The sequence below is a fragment of the Rissa tridactyla genome, chromosome 4, assembly GCF_028500815.1.
Source record: "Rissa tridactyla isolate bRisTri1 chromosome 4, bRisTri1.patW.cur.20221130, whole genome shotgun sequence".
Classification (NCBI taxonomy): Eukaryota; Metazoa; Chordata; class Aves; order Charadriiformes; family Laridae; genus Rissa; species Rissa tridactyla.
Genome location: NC_071469.1, coordinates 69256157 through 69274944, shown reverse-complemented (window position 1 = coordinate 69274944; position 18788 = coordinate 69256157). Strand labels below are relative to the sequence as shown.

The 18788-nt window shown below is 50.1% G+C and overlaps 1 protein-coding gene across 1 annotated transcript; it reads left to right on the top strand.

The window, feature by feature from the left end:
- Positions 1-1181: 1181 nt before the first annotated feature.
- On the top strand, positions 1182-1778 carry RPS29 (ribosomal protein S29). The gene is made up of 3 exons (XM_054201366.1): positions 1182-1336; positions 1490-1589; positions 1668-1778. The coding sequence occupies exons 1-3, from the start codon at positions 1275-1277 to the stop codon at positions 1674-1676; spliced, it is 171 nt and encodes a 56-aa protein (XP_054057341.1). The 5' UTR covers positions 1182-1274; the 3' UTR covers positions 1677-1778.
- Positions 1779-18788: the final 17010 nt, after the last annotated feature.

Here is an 18788-nt window from a genome sequence, read left to right as displayed (position 1 = left end):
AATTTATTCTCATTTAGACAATTATTCTCTCACCCGATGAACCCTCCCCTCCTGGGAAGGGGAATTGGGAAAAACAAGGAAACTCGAGGGTTGAAATACAAACAGATTTAATAGGATAAGACCAAATAATTAACATTAATAACACTTAAAGAACCCATATTGATCCCAATACCATTGTAAAATAGACAAGGACTATACCCAGCCCATTCTATCACAGGACGCTGTGCACACCCAGCAGGGACAGCCAATGTGGGACACTGCGAGCGCTGCGGCTTCGGGAGGAAGGGAAGGGCTCAGGGCTCCGGCACCGGGGAGAGGAGTGCTCAGGATCCCAGACATCAAGGGAGGGAAAAAAAACTCCACAGCAAACTTTGTAATTCCTATTGAATGTGCCGTTTTTGGTATGAAATAACCTTATTGTCAGCTTGGGTCAAGCGCCCGGGTCTCGCTCCTCCTCATCCCTGCACCTGGCTAAACTTGAAAACACTGAAACCTTGAGACCCACATCCCACAGCTGACCATAAAGTAAATATTTTCACCAATTTGGACGCTAGAGTTTTCTAAAAGTGCAGTTTTCCTAAGTATTAGAAGAGACTTTACCAAAAAGTGAGATTACTGGAAGAGAAATGGGTCCTGCGTGGCTCAGGCCGGGCCGGCAGACATGGCTGCCCTGCGGCGGCTCGGCCCGCAGTGTCAGCTTCAGGCCAGCAGGGGGCGCCGCGGCGCGCACTGCCCCCGCGGCGGCGGGCGGCCGGCAGGAGGCGGTATGCACGCGAGGAGGGCAGGAGAAAAAGGCGGGAGCGGCGCGCGGCCGCAAAAGGAGCCCGCGTCTCTCTGTGTTGCCCAGGCTACGCTGCAGTGGCTATTCACAGGCGCGATCCCGCTACTGACCGGCACGGGAGCTTTGACCTGCTCCGTCTCCGACCTGGGCCGGTTCACCCCTCCTTAGTCAACCTGGTGTCCCCCGGCTCCCCGGGGCTCACCATATTGATGCCGGCCTTAGCGCGGACGCCCGCTCGGCATAGCGCACTGCAGCCCAGAACTCCTGGGCTCAAGCGATCCGGCGGGCTCAGCCTCCCGAGTAGCTGGGACTACAGGCACGCGCCACCACGCCCGGCGTTTACATTGCTCGCGCCGCCGCCTCTACTGCCCTGCCGCCGCTGACGTCACGGCGGGGGGCGGGGCCGCGCCGCAGGGCGGGAGCACGCAGGGGGTGATCAGCGCACGCACCGGCCGCCATCTTTCTCTTGCAGCTCGGCGGGCAAGCAGGCAGCATGGGCCACCAGCAGCTCTACTGGAGCCACCCCAGGAAGTTCGGCCAGGGCTCCCGCTCCTGGTCAGTACGCGCCCCGGGGGCTCCCCTGCTGGCTGCTGGGTTCTCCCAGCTGTAGCAGCCGCCTCGCTCTGTCCCTTCTCTGCCCATCCCTCTGCCCCGCGCCGCCATTACCCCCCCTCACCGGCCTTGCTCTCTCACTTCTCTCACTTGTAGCCGCGTGTGCTCTAACCGCCACGGCCTCATCCGCAAGTACGGCCTGAACATGTGCCGGCAGTGCTTCCGGCAGTACGCCAAGGACATCGGCTTCATTAAGGTGAGGGCCGGGGCCGTGCGGGAGGGGTGGGTGTGCCGCTTCCCGCTGACGCCTCTCGCTTTTCTCGCTCTCTTGCAGCTGGACTGAGCGCCGGGAGGATGAGGCTGTCGCCAGAAGCTCCCGGGGGTTCCCTGACACATCGACAACATCTCGGCACAGCTATACTCAATAAATAGTCTCCCTGCCCTACTGATGTGTGTGCATTTGCCTTTTGTAAAGGTTCCAGTGGCTGCAGGACTTTCATCCTCTCAACAGTAGTCCTCTGAGAGGGGTGGGTGCTGCACTGGGGGCAGGCAGAGAGTCTGCCTTGAAGTCGTTAGCTTTCTGCCCAAAAACCATGTGGGCCTGGGAGTGCTGATGCTGGCGTGATGCCTCAGAGCCCTCAGGTTTGCAAGTGGAGCAGTGGAATGGCTTGCTTAAGATGGCGGGTAGGTGAATGGCTGGGCAGTTTGCTGGAGTGCTGCTGCCAGTAATGCCAGGCTGGCTTGGGTTAGGTACTGGCAAACTCTGCTCTTGCTGAGGTAGAAAATGGGGGTGTTAGAGCATATCTGTGGTGCGGAGCTGTACCTCAAACTTTACCTTTACAGGTATGTGGGCCAGAAAAGGAGGATTTTTTTAAACAAAGAGAGGGTGTATTCAGACTAGATACAAGGAAGAAATGTTCTACACTGAGGGTGGTGAGATGCTGGCCCAGGTTGCCCAGAGGTGGGTGATGCCCCATCCCTGGAAGTGTTTCAGGCCAGGCTGGACAGGCCTCTGAGTAACCTGATCTAGTTGAAGATGTCCCTGCTCATGGCAGGGGGTTAGACTAGATGGCCTTTAAAGGTCCATTCCTACCCAAACCATTTCATCATCTGTGGGAAAATGCTGTCATCCTAGGATCTTCCCTTTGCCTGGAGGTGGTGACATCAGACTGAGCAGGTTTCTGGAAGGGTTTCTATGTTCTTACCATGCACCAGTTCTCAAAGTCCCACGTGGACTGGTGTGTGTGATGATGCTGAGCTGCTGTGGTGTGCCTGCCGCAGCCCAGGAGGATGGCGGGGAGCGAGCAGCTCCCCTGGCTGCCCCCAGAGGCAGCCCCGTGTGGCACGCAGGGGTGTGGGTTTGGGGGCACCTGGGAAGCTCTGGCTGGTGCTGGTCCAGGTTCGGTGCTGGGCTGGGGAAGGGTCAGCCTTGCTGCAGGTGGAGGCACTGTTGGGCCTGTCAGTCTCTGAATGAGAAATGGCCAAACCCCTGGTTCCCAGGCGGAAACTGCAGTGTAAAGGTGAACTATGCTAAATAAATGAAAAAAAAAAAATTGTTTGGTGATTGATTATTTGTTTTCCAATATCTGCTGATCTACAGAGTTGAATCCTATGGGGTGTGTGCTTTTTGTTTCAGTGCGATTCTGAAAAACCAGAAACACAAATTGCTTTTCTAACCAATTACTCAATTTCTTACGTTTCTATGGTTCTCACTGGGGAAGAGTAAGTCATTTGTTCTTAAGCATTATTTTAACCTGTGTTACAATCTGTTCCTGACCCCCAGCAGAGAGCGGGGAGCTTCAGCGCCAAGCTGGTCTCAGCAGCTGGTGTGAGTCCCTGTGAGCGCTGCTGGGGAGCCACAGAGGAGCTGGTGGCACTTGGTTAAGCTGTTGCTTGTTCCTTGAGCCGGCCATGTGCCCTTGTGGCCAAGGCCAATGGTCTCCTGGGGCACACTAAAAAGAGCGTGGCCAGCAGGTGGAGGGAGGTTATCTTCCCTGTCTGCTCTGCCCTGGGGAGGCCACATCTGCAGTGCTGGTGCCAGTGGTGGGCTCCCCAGGTCAAGGACAGGGAACTACTGGAGAGAGTCCAGTGGAGGCTACAAAGATGGTCAGGGACTGGAGCATCTCTGTGCTGAGGACAGGCTGAGAGCCCTGGGGCTGTTCAGCCTGGAGAAGAGAAGATGAGAGGGGATCCCATCAATGCTGAGCAATATCTACAGGGTGGGTGGCAAGAGGATGGGGTCAGACTCTTCTCAGTGGTGCCCAGTGACAGGACAAGGGGCAATGGGCACAGACTGGAACACGGGAAATTCCATCTCAACATGAGGAAAAACTTTCCTTTGGGGGTGGCAGAGCCCTGGAAGAGGCTGCCCAGAGAGGCTGTGGAGTATCCTGCTCTGGAGACATTCCAAACCCGCCTGGACTCGTTCCTGTCCAATCTGCTCTGGGTGACCCTGCTTTGGCAGGGGGTTGGACGAGATGATCTCCAGAGGTCCCTTCCAACCCCTGCCAGCCTGGGATTGGACCCCATGGACAAGGATAACTGGGTAGAGGAGTGAAATGTATGGAGTGGATGTGGTTTTTATTCCACGCTCTTTTCATATACCTCTTAAGAACTGACAAATAAAAAAACACCCTCTGTACCAAATAGCTAGGGATAGCCATTGAAAAGCAGCTGACAACAAAAGCTGACTTGACAACAAAACTAAAATATGTTTTTGAATTACTTCGCACACATTACAGTACCTGAATTGCCACCTTGCAATTTTGCAAATGCTTTAAATGTCCTTGCCTTTTCCCTATTCTATTGCTCCCATCTTTTAAGTCTAGCGGGAAGGTGGTGTAGTACAAACTGTAGTGCCTTTTTACCTAATTGCTGCCCTAACTAGGTATTTATTGCCCAATATACACCAAAGACTAGGTGCCAAGACCTTGAATTTCCTGAGCTCACAGTGAAAATTGCATTTTTGTTTCTTCCTAAAGCTGACGGTTACAGACTCTGAAGAGGCACAGATGTGAAGCTCAAACTTATTTGGAAGCGAAGTGATTTATAAAGAGCTGCTGATTCCCCCAAAGAACAGGTAAAATCAAAATATTCTTCAAGGACTTTGCACTGATGGCAAACAACTAATACATGTTTTCCTGTAGGGAAATAACATTGCCTCCTTGGAACCAAGTAAAAGGTAGTGATGCCTTAGCTTTCAGAGAGATGAACCTCTAATTGCTGGAATAGAGTTTATAGGGGATTTGGACTGTTGAAAAAAATGCTAAATTGCATTGGATTATGCACCAGATAACATCTACGACTGTCAGAGGCTCCAGGAGGAATTTGCAAGGCTTTGGGTAAAACACTGGCTTTTAAACTCATCCTTATGCTATAAAACTGAAGCTGTCTGACATGCTTAGGTAGGAAAAACAGTGTAATACCTCCTGGTGAGCTGTGGCAGGAAGGCTGTGGTGAAATCCTGTGCCGTGTGTGACCCCTTGCATGCAGAGCTGGTCTCTGACGCTCTAAGGTCTGCTTTATTGGAGGGGGGCGTCTTTGTGGGAGCAGGCTGGGGCGGATCTTCAGGCTGCTTTCCCCACTCTCAGGGTGAGTGCCAGGCCCAGCAAGGTGGAATCCCATCACCTGGGTCAGAATAGAGTTCCTTGTCCTTCTGCAAGCTGCTCCTCTGCCACGGGGTTCAGTTCTGCAGCTGGGAAACTGGGATAACAGTCTGTACCGTGAAGTGTGCTGGGACAGGGATAGCAGCTTGTCCAGGGATGCAGATATTCCCAATATTGACATTACTGAATTCCTGCAAGGAGCAAGCTCCACCTGGGCTGGCTTGGAGGCTGCTCCAACGCGTGTCAGCTGCAGGCGATGCTTGGAACGGAGTTTGCTGAGCTTAAAGCTGTTCATTACTCCAGCTCTGAGCCGAGAGAAAGGGACCTAGGAGTTTTGGGAAGAAACAGGGAGTTTGTCCCTGGTTGCTTTGAGCAGGTGCAGGGTGGGAGCTGCTGCTCCAAGTGCGGATTTGAGTGCCCTGGGCTCTCGTGTCTGCCAGACATCGCTGGGGTGGCACGAGGGTCAGCCAGAAGAGGTGCAGGGTGGCTGGTCCAGGTGTGAGACGAAGTCCACTTACTGCCTATGTGAGGGTGCTGTGGATGTGTTCCTCTGTGCTATGCTGGTGGGTCACCCACGCTGGCTCTGGAGATCACCGACAATGGCACTTGGTGGTTGTCCTGCTTTGAGTGAGACAGGACTGATTTCTCTTTCAGTAATTTTACTTTTTGGTAAAGCCTATTCTAATACTTGGGAAAACTGTACTTTTAGAAGACTGAATGGTGAAAATATTTACTTTTATACCCAGCTATTGGATGTGGGTTTCAAGGTCTCAGTGTTTTCGAGCTCACCAGGTGCAGGGATGAGGAGGAGCGAGACCTGGGCGCTTGACCCAAGCTGGGGAGGGGAGGGGTCATCAGGTGAGAGAATAATTGTCTAAACCAAAATAAACTGTTAGGGGTTCCTCAAACCATAACAGCGATGCCCAGGTGTAGTGCTGGGCAGCCTTTCTCCAAGAGTGACTCTGGGCAGGTTCTGACACAGACTCTCCATCCACCCATCCTCCCCCAATCCCTGTGCCAGTTGGCAGCATGGCACACACTTCCAGCTCCAAGGCTGCGAGGGTTTTTGCTGTCCTTGGACACGGGTGGCTTCAGTGTGTAGGGCTGAAAACACAGTGTAGCAATCTGTGTCTGAGTGTAGAAGCTAGATGGCACAGTCCGCCCGCGATTTCGCTGCCGTCGTGAGGGCTCAGGCTGCAGTGTCCAGAAATATGTGGCTTTTTCTTGGTAAGCTGTAGCTCTCAGGGATTTTATCCTGCAGGTGCCCTGTGCTTGCTTTCTTTCGAGAAATCTCTGTGTTTTGGATCCTTGCTACTGCACCGGCGCTGGATGGCGGGGTCGGGGCCCAGCCCACAGCTCTGCCCCTTTCCTTGCTACCGCTCAGGTCCTGTGTGACCGTGGTGATGTCACAGGTGTGACAGCAGAATCGAAATTCCAATTCTCGCCTTTCCTTTTTTTTTGGTGTTTTTTTAATTTTTTTTTTTTATTTTTAATTTTATCCCTGCTCAGGTCATCCCTGACTTTCTCCAGCTTGATGCTGAGCTCATCTGCTTCTTTACAAGGTTGTGCAGAGCCACCCCCATCCAGGCCGGCACCACAAATACTCCTGAACTTGAGGGCATTTATTCATAAATATATTTAGAAAAAGCCTAACTTGTCACCTATGTGTCACTTCATGTGGCTAAAAGCTACCCTGAGTGCTAGGACGATGCTCTCTGCCTGGGGAGAGCATCGCTCCTGTGCCCGCATCCAGCCATAGTTCTGCTAGCCCCGAAGCCACAACGGATTTTGGTAAAACACACAGATTTCTTGCCCCTGATTTCCACCAAGGCCAAACAGACTGGCTCCGCAGCGATGCTGACATACCGCGGGCTCCTGGTTTATCATTTTATTTGCTCCCTTGGCACAGTCCTCTGTTAAACCTGCCCCATCCCTGGGCACAGGGATGCAGCACCCACCGCGCTGCCCCTGCAGCCGGGCTTCTGCTCCGGGCATTTAATACCGTGGTGAGATGAAGGTTTAGAAAACCCCAGGCAGATGGGATTTGGCTGGCTGCACGGTGAGCAGAAGTGCTTCTAAATAAAACATTTTCAAAGGCTGGCATTAGGCATCAGTGGCTCTCTAATTCGCGCCGCTTGTTGGGAGTGTGTGTTCATCGCAGACAATGTTTATTTATGGCATGTAAAAATCTATTTCAATCAAATAATTTCCATAACTGAATATTTATGCCAACATCCACTGAATGCTCCTTGACTAAACTGAAAACTATTTATTCAGTTATAAATGTTTACTTGTTTAATGTTAAAACTGCTTTAAACAAACTTAAAAATCAAATTGATGTCTTCCCCATTTGCAGGATTTCCACTGTATTCTAGACATCAGCTTGCTGGGCAATGTATAATATTTTATTCTAATTTCAGCTCCAATAGCCTCTGTGTATTTATACCCTGTAATGGCACTGATGCTCAGAATGCTGACTAGACTTGCAACAGAGCTGCTGTCCTTCCCAAACATCTTGGTCTTATCAGGTCAGATCGGTTAGAACAGCACTTTATTGCACCAAATGTTCATCATTAAGTTTTAAATAATATTGTGTTGAGTGAACTCCAGGTTGCTGCCTCGTTGTTGATAGTGGAGGCCAGGAGACTCTTGTAATTAGGAGGAGGCTGGAAAGGTGGGAGTTTGGAAAATGTATTTATACTTTGAGCAAGCACGTTGTATTTGCAGCTTGTGAAGCAGACGATTTTATATGCGTTGAAGGGAAACCTGTATGTTTTCCGTGTGTACTTCCCATGGGACAGGTGTCACTGGGGTCAGTTGATGAACTACAGCCACTGTGGCACGTCATGCAGTTCATCACACGGTGGCTGAAAATTGGCCAGAGGCAGAGTGTCGCCCTGCACTTGCATCTATCTGTGTATCCCCACCTGTGACTTTCCAGGCAAGCTCTTGGCAGGCTGCGAAACCCTTGTTGGGACCTGCTGGGGCTGTTTTGGGATGCGCATCGTGTTTCTCCTTGCTTTTTTGAGCAGCAGGGGAGGTAGGTGGTGGCAGGGATAGAAATGTCCAGATGGAGATTGGTGACCCTCAGGGGGTCCGTACTGGGACCAGTACTGCTCAGTATCTTCATCAATGACGCGGACAGCGGTATCAAGGGCACCCTCAGCAAGTTTGCAGATGATACCAAGCTGAGTGGTGCGGTTGACACTCCTAAGGGATGGGATGCCATCCAGAGGGACCTGGACAGGCTCAAGAAGTGTACCTCTGCTGTGAGGACAGGCTGAGAGAGTTGGGGGGGTTCAGCCTGGAGAAGAGAAGGCTCCGCAGAGACCTTCCAGCCCCTTCCAGTCCCTAAAGGGGCTCCAGGAAAGCTGGGGAGGGACTCTGGATCAGGGAGTGGAACCATAGGATAAGGCGGAATGGTTATAAACTGAAAGAGGGGAGATTTGGGTGAGATGTGAGGAAGAAATTCTTTGCTGTGAGGGTGGTGAGCCCCTGGCCCAGGTTGCCCAGAGAGGTGGGAGATGCCCCATCCCTGGAAGCATTCCAGGTCAGGCTGGAAGGGGCTTGGAGCAACCTGATCTAACTGAAGACGTCCCTGCTCATGGCAGGGAGTTGGACTAGATGGACTTTAAAGGTCCCTTCCAACCTAGACCATTCTATAATTGTATGAAATTGGGTCTGCTGCGTTTGCAGACGAATTGCACCCATCTCAAGCCTGTGATTTTTTTGGGAAAAAAAGCAAATTAAACCCGAAAAAAGGCTCTGTGGGGGGCAGAAAGGGGAGCTGAAATACTGAGGGGTGCAGGGGTGACCACCTGGGGCTCTCTCATGGGGAAAAATAACTTGGGCCACTTCCCTGCTGTGATGAGGGGTCCTGCAGGGACAGGGGAGAAAGAGGTGGTTGCTCACTCAGAGCTGTGTCCTCCTGGGATGGAGGCAGCGGCCACCGGGATACAAAATGAGCTATTCCTTATTTTGCATCACTTGAGAGGCTGAAGCTGCTCGTCCTCTCCCTCTGTGCAGTTTCCCCTGCCTGGCTTTATCCCACTGCCGTGTCAAGTCGCTGCCTTCGCAGCCTCTGGATTTTTATCATTTTCTTCTGGCGCCAGATTGGAAGAGGCTTGTCGGGTGGCGATGGTGGCTTAAAGTTAATATTTCATCAGAGTAAAGGCACATGGGAGTGAGGGGCCCTTTTTGCTGCACCGAGAGCTCGTACTTGCATTGGTGAATAAAACAGCTCCAAACCCAGTGGTGTGATGCTTCCCCCAGGCGCTCTACCAGGAGGGGCTCCCGGGGAAGCTCTGCAAGGGGAAATCGGTGCCAAAGCCAGGGATTTTTGGATGTGATCTGACAAAGAGCGTAGCTGAAGTCCTGCCTCCGGTTAAAGCTTCACGCTTTGCAGTGGGGGCTTTGCTTGTTCATCATGGTCTCCTTGCTGTGCTCTTCTCCATCCTCCTGTGCCTGCAGTAACTGCGGAATTGGGATTTTGTACAGAAAATGTGAGAATTCTAACTAGGATTTCACATATGCTGTAGAAATCCCCTCCTAACCAAACACCTGGGATCCTAACATGTCTGCAGTGCCTTCTGATGGCTTAATTACTTTTTGCTTCTCCGTTAACTCCCCTGCAACGATGGGAAAAACATTACCTTGCTCAGAACAGCCGATGAAACCCAGCAGCCAGCCCCTGCCCGGGGGCTTAGCTTTGCTCAGGACCACTTTGTGTTTAGCTGATTTTCTTGAAGATATACTTTTTGGTGTGTGTGCAGGCATAGTTTATCACCATTTTGATTGCATATATCCTGGGTAAGCACTATACAAACCCTGGCAAATAAATGGTCTGTGGCTTAGAAGAGCAGAAAATCCTCCAGAGTTATGCCCCGAGTTTATGGCATCTCGTCTGTGACACCAGTGTGCTCACACGAGCTGTAAAACTCCGTTACGTTTCCCCTGCTTTTTCCCAGTGTTTGATGTAAGGTGTCACAGCAGCTGGTGGCACAAAATCGATGCCCAGCTCGGTTCTCCCAGGCATTCATCCCAGCATAGAATCACAGAATGGTTTGGGCTGGAAGGGACCTTTAAAGATCATCTCGTTCCAACCCCCCTGCCCCGGGCAGGGACACCTCCCACCAGACCAGGTTGCTCCAAGCCCTGTCCAACCTGGCCTTGAACACCTCCAGGTGGGGTTTGAAGCCCACCTTGGCCAATTAGTGCAAACAGGTGGTTGAAAATTTGGTTGAAGATCAGTTATCCCTCCGTAGCGACGTGGCGCTTGTTGAGACACCAGCTAAAATGGTGCAGGTCATGTCAAATGGTTCCTCTCCTTTGATTACTAGGCGTAAAGCCGTATTTGAAAGCGGTAAAGCACATTCATGTATTACTATCTGACGGCTGAAAGGGGAGGTTTGTAATAAATACGTTGGCACACCGCAGGCAGGGCCTCCCATGGGAGAAGCAAGGGGTTGCTGTTGCTGGAGGGGATGGAGAGCGGGGTGAGGTGCTGCACCCATCAGCGACTGAACCGATCCCCAGTGGACCTCGTCTCACACAGCGCTTGCAGGGTCTGATCCCTGCACGACAGCCATGCTTCCTTCTGCTGGTAACGCCAATTACAGGAGCTAATGAAGAGAGGGGAGTTGGTCACCGCTTGCTTTTATTCCCCAAATGTCAGAGCTCCTGAAGCATATTCTGGCATTTAAAACAAATGACTGCAGAGGAGTCTTAGCACACAGTTTTATGTGGCTCACAAAGTCCCATCTTGCGCTGCCAGGCGGCTGGTCCCATGTGTCCCTTCTGCCGTGGCAAAAACCACAGGGATTTGTTTTAAGCAGACTTGGGATGTGGGATCCTCAAGAGGATGGTGCAAAAATGGACCATTTCTCATAGGAACCTTAAGGCACTTTCTGCTGGGTCACTTGTCCCTGGCAAGAGGCTCAGACCTTGTTCTCAGTTGATGGTTAACCCCTTGTATTTCTGCAAAGCCAGGTGGGTTTGCAGTGTTTTTTCTTTCAGCTACCCAGATGTAGTCCTCTCTGGAGGAGCCTCAGCAGACTTTCCCGCTGGTGCTGCCTTTTGCCATCCCTATGCTGCAGAGACTTCCCCTCCCTGGAGGACAACTGGAAGATGCAATAGTTTTGCTGGTGCTTTGGGTGTTTTTCCACCTGCAGACACCAGCTCCAGCATCGTGGTCCAGGTGCTTCAGAGAAAGCTCCTGTCTCAGTTTGCCTCAGGGTTCCTCAGGGGCACATTGCATTTCACTGGCCCCTGGCACAGTTGCTGCAGCCAGGCTATAAATCAGATTACTGGATGGATATGGGCTTAAAAACTGAAATTAGCACCTTGCTCTGTCCTCTGTCCTCCTTGGGATATTTTGGGACCAACCCCAGCTGAGGTCCTCCATCCACCCATGCTAGCCCCAGAACTCAGTCATGGTCTCTGCTGCACCCACACCAGCCCTGAAGTGTCTTTGCAATTTGATATTTATATCTTTGCCAGTTATATCTTTGCCACCAAGGGGAAAAGATACTTTAAGTGAGCAGTAGGTTGGCAGAGAGGCTGTCCCAAAAGTACCAGGGGGGTGGGTGGAAGGGACGGAGCAATGCCTCCCTCCCTGGAGGGCTGGCTCAGGCTGTGTAATTCCGTCCTGCTGCAACACAAAAAAATTACCTTTTCAGGCTTGAGAACTGATCAAAGGGTTGGCTGAAACCTCAGTTTCTGGCATAAAGAATGGAGAACTGAAAAATAACCCTTGAATCTTTTATTGCGGAGCAGCATCGTTTTATCTTATCCCTGCCAGTGCCATATTTCAAAATATATATCAAAAAGATGACGTGTCTCTCCCACTTGCAGTTTTCCGCCTCAATGGGTGTCCCCTCTCCTTCTGGGGGACTGTGGATCTGAAAGCCTGGCAGAACACTTCTGTAGCATGGCCGCATGCGGGGTCCCCCATTTGCTTTCCCCTGCCTGGGGTCGCCCTGTGAGGACCAGATCCCAAACCCTATGCCTGGGACAGAAAAGGGAATAAGACGCAGAAAATGTGAAAGGAAACATTATTTCTCTGATGTTTTCCTCCCAGAGGGCTGAGTGGATGGGCTGTAATTGGGATGGGAAGGGCCTTGAGCATCAAGAAGGCATAAAATGTGCTGGTATGGGGCTCTGAAATGGGACCTTGAACTGTGACAGGTGGCTTTTGAGGACCTAAACTGGCTGGTGTCTAAAGCTGAGACATGTTTTTTGTATATAGGTATGTGAGCACATGCATATGTGTGTATTTTTCCTCCATCTCCCGTCTAGGCAGGTGCTAAGGACGTGATGATGGGCAAAATCTTCAGGTGACAGTGGCCGGGGTGACCCTTTGGGTGAGCAGCAAAGCGGAGAAATTCAGCGGGGCTTTGTGGTTGCTCCCAGCCTCTTTGGCATGGATAGAGCTGTTCAAAAGCGTACTGTTTGCAGGAGGTAACTTTTAATTACTTTAAAATAAACATGTATTTCTGGCTTTTTTGGCTTCAGTGAGCGGATTTCTTCTCTGCAGAGGGATGAAGCAAACCCAGTAAATAATGCTCCACAGCAGCGGTAGCTGGATGTCTGCAACTGGAAAGGTCTCGGTGCGTCTACTGGGAATGGAATAGATTGATTTATGAATTTAACAAGCATGGCTGGGTAGGGAATCATGCCTATATGGTTTTAAAGTCATGAAGAGATATTAATCAAAATTAAGGCTGCTCTAAGAAGGTATCCGAGCCAGTGGTCCGGTTCCCGGCTAATTGATTACACAACTAAAGCATAGTTGTCCCTATAGAGACAGTCAAAGGACAGCTTCGATGGGGGGTCTCAGGGTTTAATGCCAGATGGGGAAGCAGAGGGTTGGAACAAAGGGTGTAATGAGGAATAATAGGAATCAGTTAGAGGGACTGTGTGCTTGTCCCCATTGATTAGGCTGCGTGTGAAAGGAGAAAATGATTAATAGAAACACATAAATGAGAAGCAGCAGTGACATTTCTAGTGCTGCAGCGCGAAATCACAGGTCGGAGACGCCTGGGCAGGTAGTGAACAGCGGCACCAGAAAAGCAGTGTTTTGGGCGCAAAAGCCTGTCCGTGTTCCTCCAGGACTAGCCCAGTCAGGGCCGAATGTGTTAAAAGCCGTGTTGGCAGCCGTGTCGTCCCACCAGGCTGCTTCCCTGCCTTACTGCTGCATTAATTGTCATTCTGGTGGAAAATGCCTTAAAACGGCTCTGCGGGGTGATGTTGATGGGGCTGCTTCCCACCCTGTTGATGCCCCCCCAGGTGTTTTCCAAAACCTGCTTCCTGCTTGTCTATTGTATGGTGAAGATCAAGCTCAAAACCTTTTATTTTAGGGGAAAATTGCATCTGCACTTCTCTGCCTTGTCTCCAGCTGGAATGAAAACCATGCTTTGCCCAGTGTGGTTTGACATTGCATTGCCCTTGCTCTTCACGATACAAGGCATCTCTGGATGTTTCCCTGTGGCCTGGGAGGTGCACACACAAAGCAGCGATGCCAAATTAACCTCCTTCCATGGCCTGAACTCTTGCAATGGTGCAAATATGCCAGGAAGTCCGAGTGCAAATCTCCACATCTTTTGGACCCACTGAAGGGAGATGGGTACAGACTGGTTGAGCTCTGTGTGAGGCCTCCCAGTGAAGCCTCCAGATTTCTCCAGGGATGCTCAGGCATTAATTGTTCCCGTTGCCTCAGGCTTGGAAGAGTCATGCTGGTGATCTCACAGGATTAGCTGTGGTGATCTGGGCATTTAAGGAGTTTCCAAAAGGTATATGGGCTTGAGTGTTCACCCAAACCAAGCCAAACCCCTGGTGGTAAAATTTATTTGCACTTCATATTTAATATGATGGCTACCCAAGACTCTAGGCTCCTGCACATAATCAGTTTTGCAATTAAATTAAATCTTAGCTGCACTGAAGCCATGTTTCCTACTCGGAATTTGGCCCGCCACCCATGGCCTTCCTCAAGGGCCCCCAAACCCAGTGCCTGCACCTGTGTCTGAGGACTTTGGTGGCCTTCCTTCGGGCCAGCGTGCTGGCAGCTGTGACAAGGCTCCTGCCCAAATCTGACCCTGTGTGCTGTGTAAAAGTCTCTCGGATGCAGGCTCTGAGAGTGAGATGCTCTTGTCTTGCAAGAATGCTTGTCCTGGACTCTGCTCCCATCGGGTTTTTGCAGTGATACCAGCCGAATGGTGGACCTTACTTTGAATCTATGGGTTGAATGGAGAGTGCTCAGAAGCCGGGGTTTGAGGACAGCCAGAAATGCTTGCTTTCTGCTGTTTCTGACAATGTCACATGTACAAGGTGATATGGGTGCCCCTTGAGGTGGGTCACCACTGCTTTTGGACATGCCAGCAAAGGAAGCATGAGTACAAGTGAAAACTTGTGTGCTTAAACACCAGCATGATGAGACTTGCTTTGCAGGCTCTGAGCTCCTGCAGGTATATTTGCAGCTTCCCTGGTTGTTTGCAATGGTTTTGCTCCTCATACAGTGCTGCATAGAGTCATCTGTGCCTGATCCGTCCCAGCTGTAAACGGGAAAACATCTATCCGTGATTTATCCTGCCTTTTCCTATTTTGGACCTCAGCCTATTGCATACAGAGACACAGCTCTGCTTGGTGGGTCTGGTGATTTTGCCTCTCAAAAGCGGTGTTCTCACTGACTTTGAAATGACCTCCCCCTTTTTCCCTTCCTCTTCAATCACAACTCAGGCATAACTCAATGAGATCAATAGTTACGGTCATGAAAATGAGAGAAGGATGGATCCTCTGTGTGCATCACAGAGAGAAATGCTGTATTTGCTCTATTTCCTGCAGCTCAGCTTCCAGCCCAGGTGTCCATCTTCCCAAAGAGATAACGCCGCGTACTTCAGCCTTTCTCGGCAAGAAAGCTGCTCTGACACCGGCTCCATCAAACCCGATGGCAGTCTGCTCCAGTAAATTTATTGGTTCCCAAACGAGCTGCAGTGCCCATCCTCATGCACCTTTCTTCTCTGTCTGTTGGGTAAGGCAGAAGACTAGGCATGGTCCAGCAGGACCTTCCCTGAACAAACCCTCCTGCCCGACCCCCATCTCTGTCTGCCTTTAGCTCCCGATTACGGGGCAATGTCATGGTGCCATGTGCGGGAGGAGCAGCTCTCCCGGTGTAACCTCTCCCTGCTCGTCCCCAGGCAGGGTGGTGGATCGCTGGCGTACAGCCATCTGCACACCGTGAAATTCAGCCCCCAGCCAGAGCAGGAGCTGCAGCTGGAGTACATAAATCTGCAAAATACTTCAGCGGCCGGTGTCTCGTACCAGGGTCTCGAGCCATTTCTCCCTGCGGAGGATGATCTTACCTGTGGAAACATCCAGCTCGGCAGGTGGCTAATAACCACCATCAAAGTTTTATATGCAGTTTGCTCAGGGTAAGTTCTTGTCAGGGAATGAGAAATGCAGTTTTGAAACAAAACTCATTTTAAAGCATCCATAACTTTTTTGAGCAAAGGCACAAGAGGGAGATAGGAATTGTTTAGGAGCCAAGAGCAGGGGTGGATGGTGACCACCTCAGGATCAGTCCCGGAGCAACGCAGCCAGGATGTGCTGGTGTGAGCCACCACTTGCTGCAGTTCTATCAATCTTCTTGCTGCAAAATACCAAATACCAAGAGAGGACCAGGTACCTGAGCATGGGAGCTGGTTTGATACCTGCAGCCCCCATTCTCATGCTCTCCTTGCTCACAAAGGAGTTACCCACCTGCCAAAGGCACAAATTCCATTCTCCTTGCTGGAATAAATTATGAGGACCACAGCCAGCTACTCAGTTAATGCTAAAATCACAGGGAGAGGAGACTGGCCACTTTGGTCCTCACTGACCTTGAAAACCAAGCTGGCGAATGCAACCTTCCATTTCTTATTGCTCTCCGGGATTAGTGGGATGAGGTCAGCCTGTAGCACTAATTCACTTTGCTCTTAACTCATTTCATTACATTACAGGAGAGCATCGCACTCGGCAAGTGTAATCTTCGATGCTGTTCTCCTCTTGTCTTTGCTTTTGTCATAAATTAAATAAGCTACTGTCATTTTCCAGCTATAAAGATTGATTTTTTTTTTAAATATACTGAGGCAAGCGATGTTAATTTATACATCTTAAAGTTGTCCGCTGAATTGTCTCTCTAGCTGGTTATTTTGTTGGACCTTGAGCTGGCTGCTTTTTCCTTTTCCCATGCTCTCAGGTGGCAGGCTCTCGGAGAAAAGATGTTAAGTCTTCCTATCTCCTGCTGTGGGAAGCACACACAGACCTGAGATGGACGCTTCTGTGAATACCAAAACGAGAACTCATGACAATAGGACACTGTCCCTTGCAGGGAGATGTCAAGGCTTGCTCATGTGTGATGCTGGTGTATGTCTGTGTTGGCTGCATGGTTGGGTGATCTCATCCCCGTCGTGAGCAAAGAGAACGCAGCGAAGCTTGTTGCCCAAAATGCGGCGTCCAAAATAACCCAAGCTGAGCAGAAGCCATCTTCCAAGCTAAATGTTGAAGTTGGGTATGTGCAACACACAGATTCCCTGGCAGTATTTGGAGACTGATAATAATCCAAAAGAACATGCCTTGGATTTAAAGCCTGGTGGTTGGTTTTAAAATGGAGCTCTTCCGTGGGGGTGGTATTGAAAACTCTTCTTGGTTGTGGATGACAGGCTACGAGATCCGCCCCTTCCCTGACATACCTCTGCTTTGAGCTGCTCCCAGGACAGCTGTGTCTGAGAGGGTTTACTGCTCAGACTCCTTGAGCAGACAGTGGTGCCTTCTAAACCAAACCAAGATGGCCCCGGTGCTGTGATCTTTTGGCCAAGGTAACTAGCACTTGTTCTACAGCAGTGGCCACGAACATGCATTGCTGATCACCTGTGACAAATCACATGCCATTTTTTTCTTCTTTCTGAACAAGCAGAGGGCTTGGGGGGAGTCCCCTAGTGGGTGTGGGTCACCTCTGCCAGGCTCCTGTGGAAGACCCACACGTGGTGCTGGTTGTAGAAACAGAAATTAAGTCTTTGAGTTTGCTCAGCAGTACTGGTTTTATTTATGCATTTGTACTAATGAAAGAAAGAGAGAAAGAAAGAAGCGCCCGGGGTAGATGGCCAGGGAGATGGTGACCTCTTTGTCACAGAAGGTTTTTAAGACAGGTCAGACAAAGATCTCGTGGGAATGACTCGATGAAGTTGTTTGTGGCCGGGGAAGTGGATGAGCTCAGTAACTTGTTGATCACCTTCAGCCCTATGGATCTCTCTAGTGTTTTTCCAACATTTATAGCATAATGCTGTTCGCAAGGCTGAAATCCCCTGCTCCCTGCACTCAATTCATTTCCCAACAATGCTTTAAAGCATCACGTTAAGGCATCATAACGACGTTATGTTTTAGAAACAATTATTTGATTGCTCTGCCAACGCCTCGTTGCAGCCGTCCTAATGAACAATGAAACTTTATTGTGTTTAGAGATGTAATACGTGGTACTGGCGGCCGCTGTCGCTGGGCTGGGAGATGGAAAAAGCCCATCAGCATCTCGGCGCGAGGCTTTTCCTTGTCACGAAGCCTGTCCTCCGATTTGGGGAGTGCAAATTGCATTTTAACAGATATAACCTACAGAAAAAATATTATCAACAAAGGGAAAGAAGATTAACTGCTTGCCTGGAGGCAACGTTTGAAGATTTTACAGATACGGCTGTACCTGCTACAGCCGGCACTCCACTTACAGCGGGTACAGCGGGGAGATGCGGCTCATGATATACCAAATAAAACGGCACCGTTTTTCATTATACCTCGGTGGTAATGCTCTTTTTTTAAGGTGGTCCATCTGTGAGCTGGATGCTTCTGGAACCAAAGTCGTTTTCAGTGCTCACTGAGGACTCGTTTACCTCTATTTCTGTTCAAAGTTCTTTGGCAGAGGGAAAATCATGCCTTTCCTTCACAGCTGATGTATTGGGGCTGCTTCCAAGTGTGGCTGTGAGCTGGCATTAAACTTGCCACAGTTTGGGGTTGGCTTTGGAGCTGAACCCTCAAAATTAGGAATTGGGTGATGGATTTCATATGGATATGCTTTTGGCTGGCTTAGCACTTGTGCTATCAACCACCAGAGACCAGGAGGGGCTTTGCCAGTGATCATGCCTTTCTTTTCAACTGGTTTAGGATGGGAATAATTTTATTTTCTAGTGCAAATTGTGTAAAACTCTGAATGTCAGAGCAGAGCTTTGGCCGGTGGATTAAAGCCACATGGGATCTACGCTCGTTTTGCAAGACCAGCGATTTCCATGCAAAACCAAAAAGGACATGAAAATTTGTAAGCTCAAAGGCACAAGCTCTTTGCAAACACATGCACAGGGGTCCGTGGTGCTTTTGGGTGTCTCAGCCTCATTTGACATGGTCACCCACAAAATATGTATGCATGGGACGGCACTTCGGTCTGTCTTCTTGTCCTCCCAGCTCCAGGAGCTGACTGCGAGGACAGACATTCACTCTCTCTTTAGTAAGTTGGACAGTGTTTTCTAGCTTGGATTCCTAAGGAAATGAAACAAATGCAATTGCTGAGTTTTTACTTAATTCTCTAACTTCCTGGCCGATTCCTCCCCTATTTGACAGAAGAGCGGAGCTCATCAGAGGCATTAAATTTCGACATTTTATGAGGACAGCTGGCTGAGCAGAGGAGAGAGACCTTTTAATAACACTCCTCCACGGCAAAGGATGAAGTGTGTGCAAAGCCCTTATTAGACAGAGAAACTGCACAGAAGAGCAAGGGCCACCACAAACAGAGAAAATAGCAGTTTTTTAATGTTTTGCAATTTGAAGCTGTGCAAGGGATG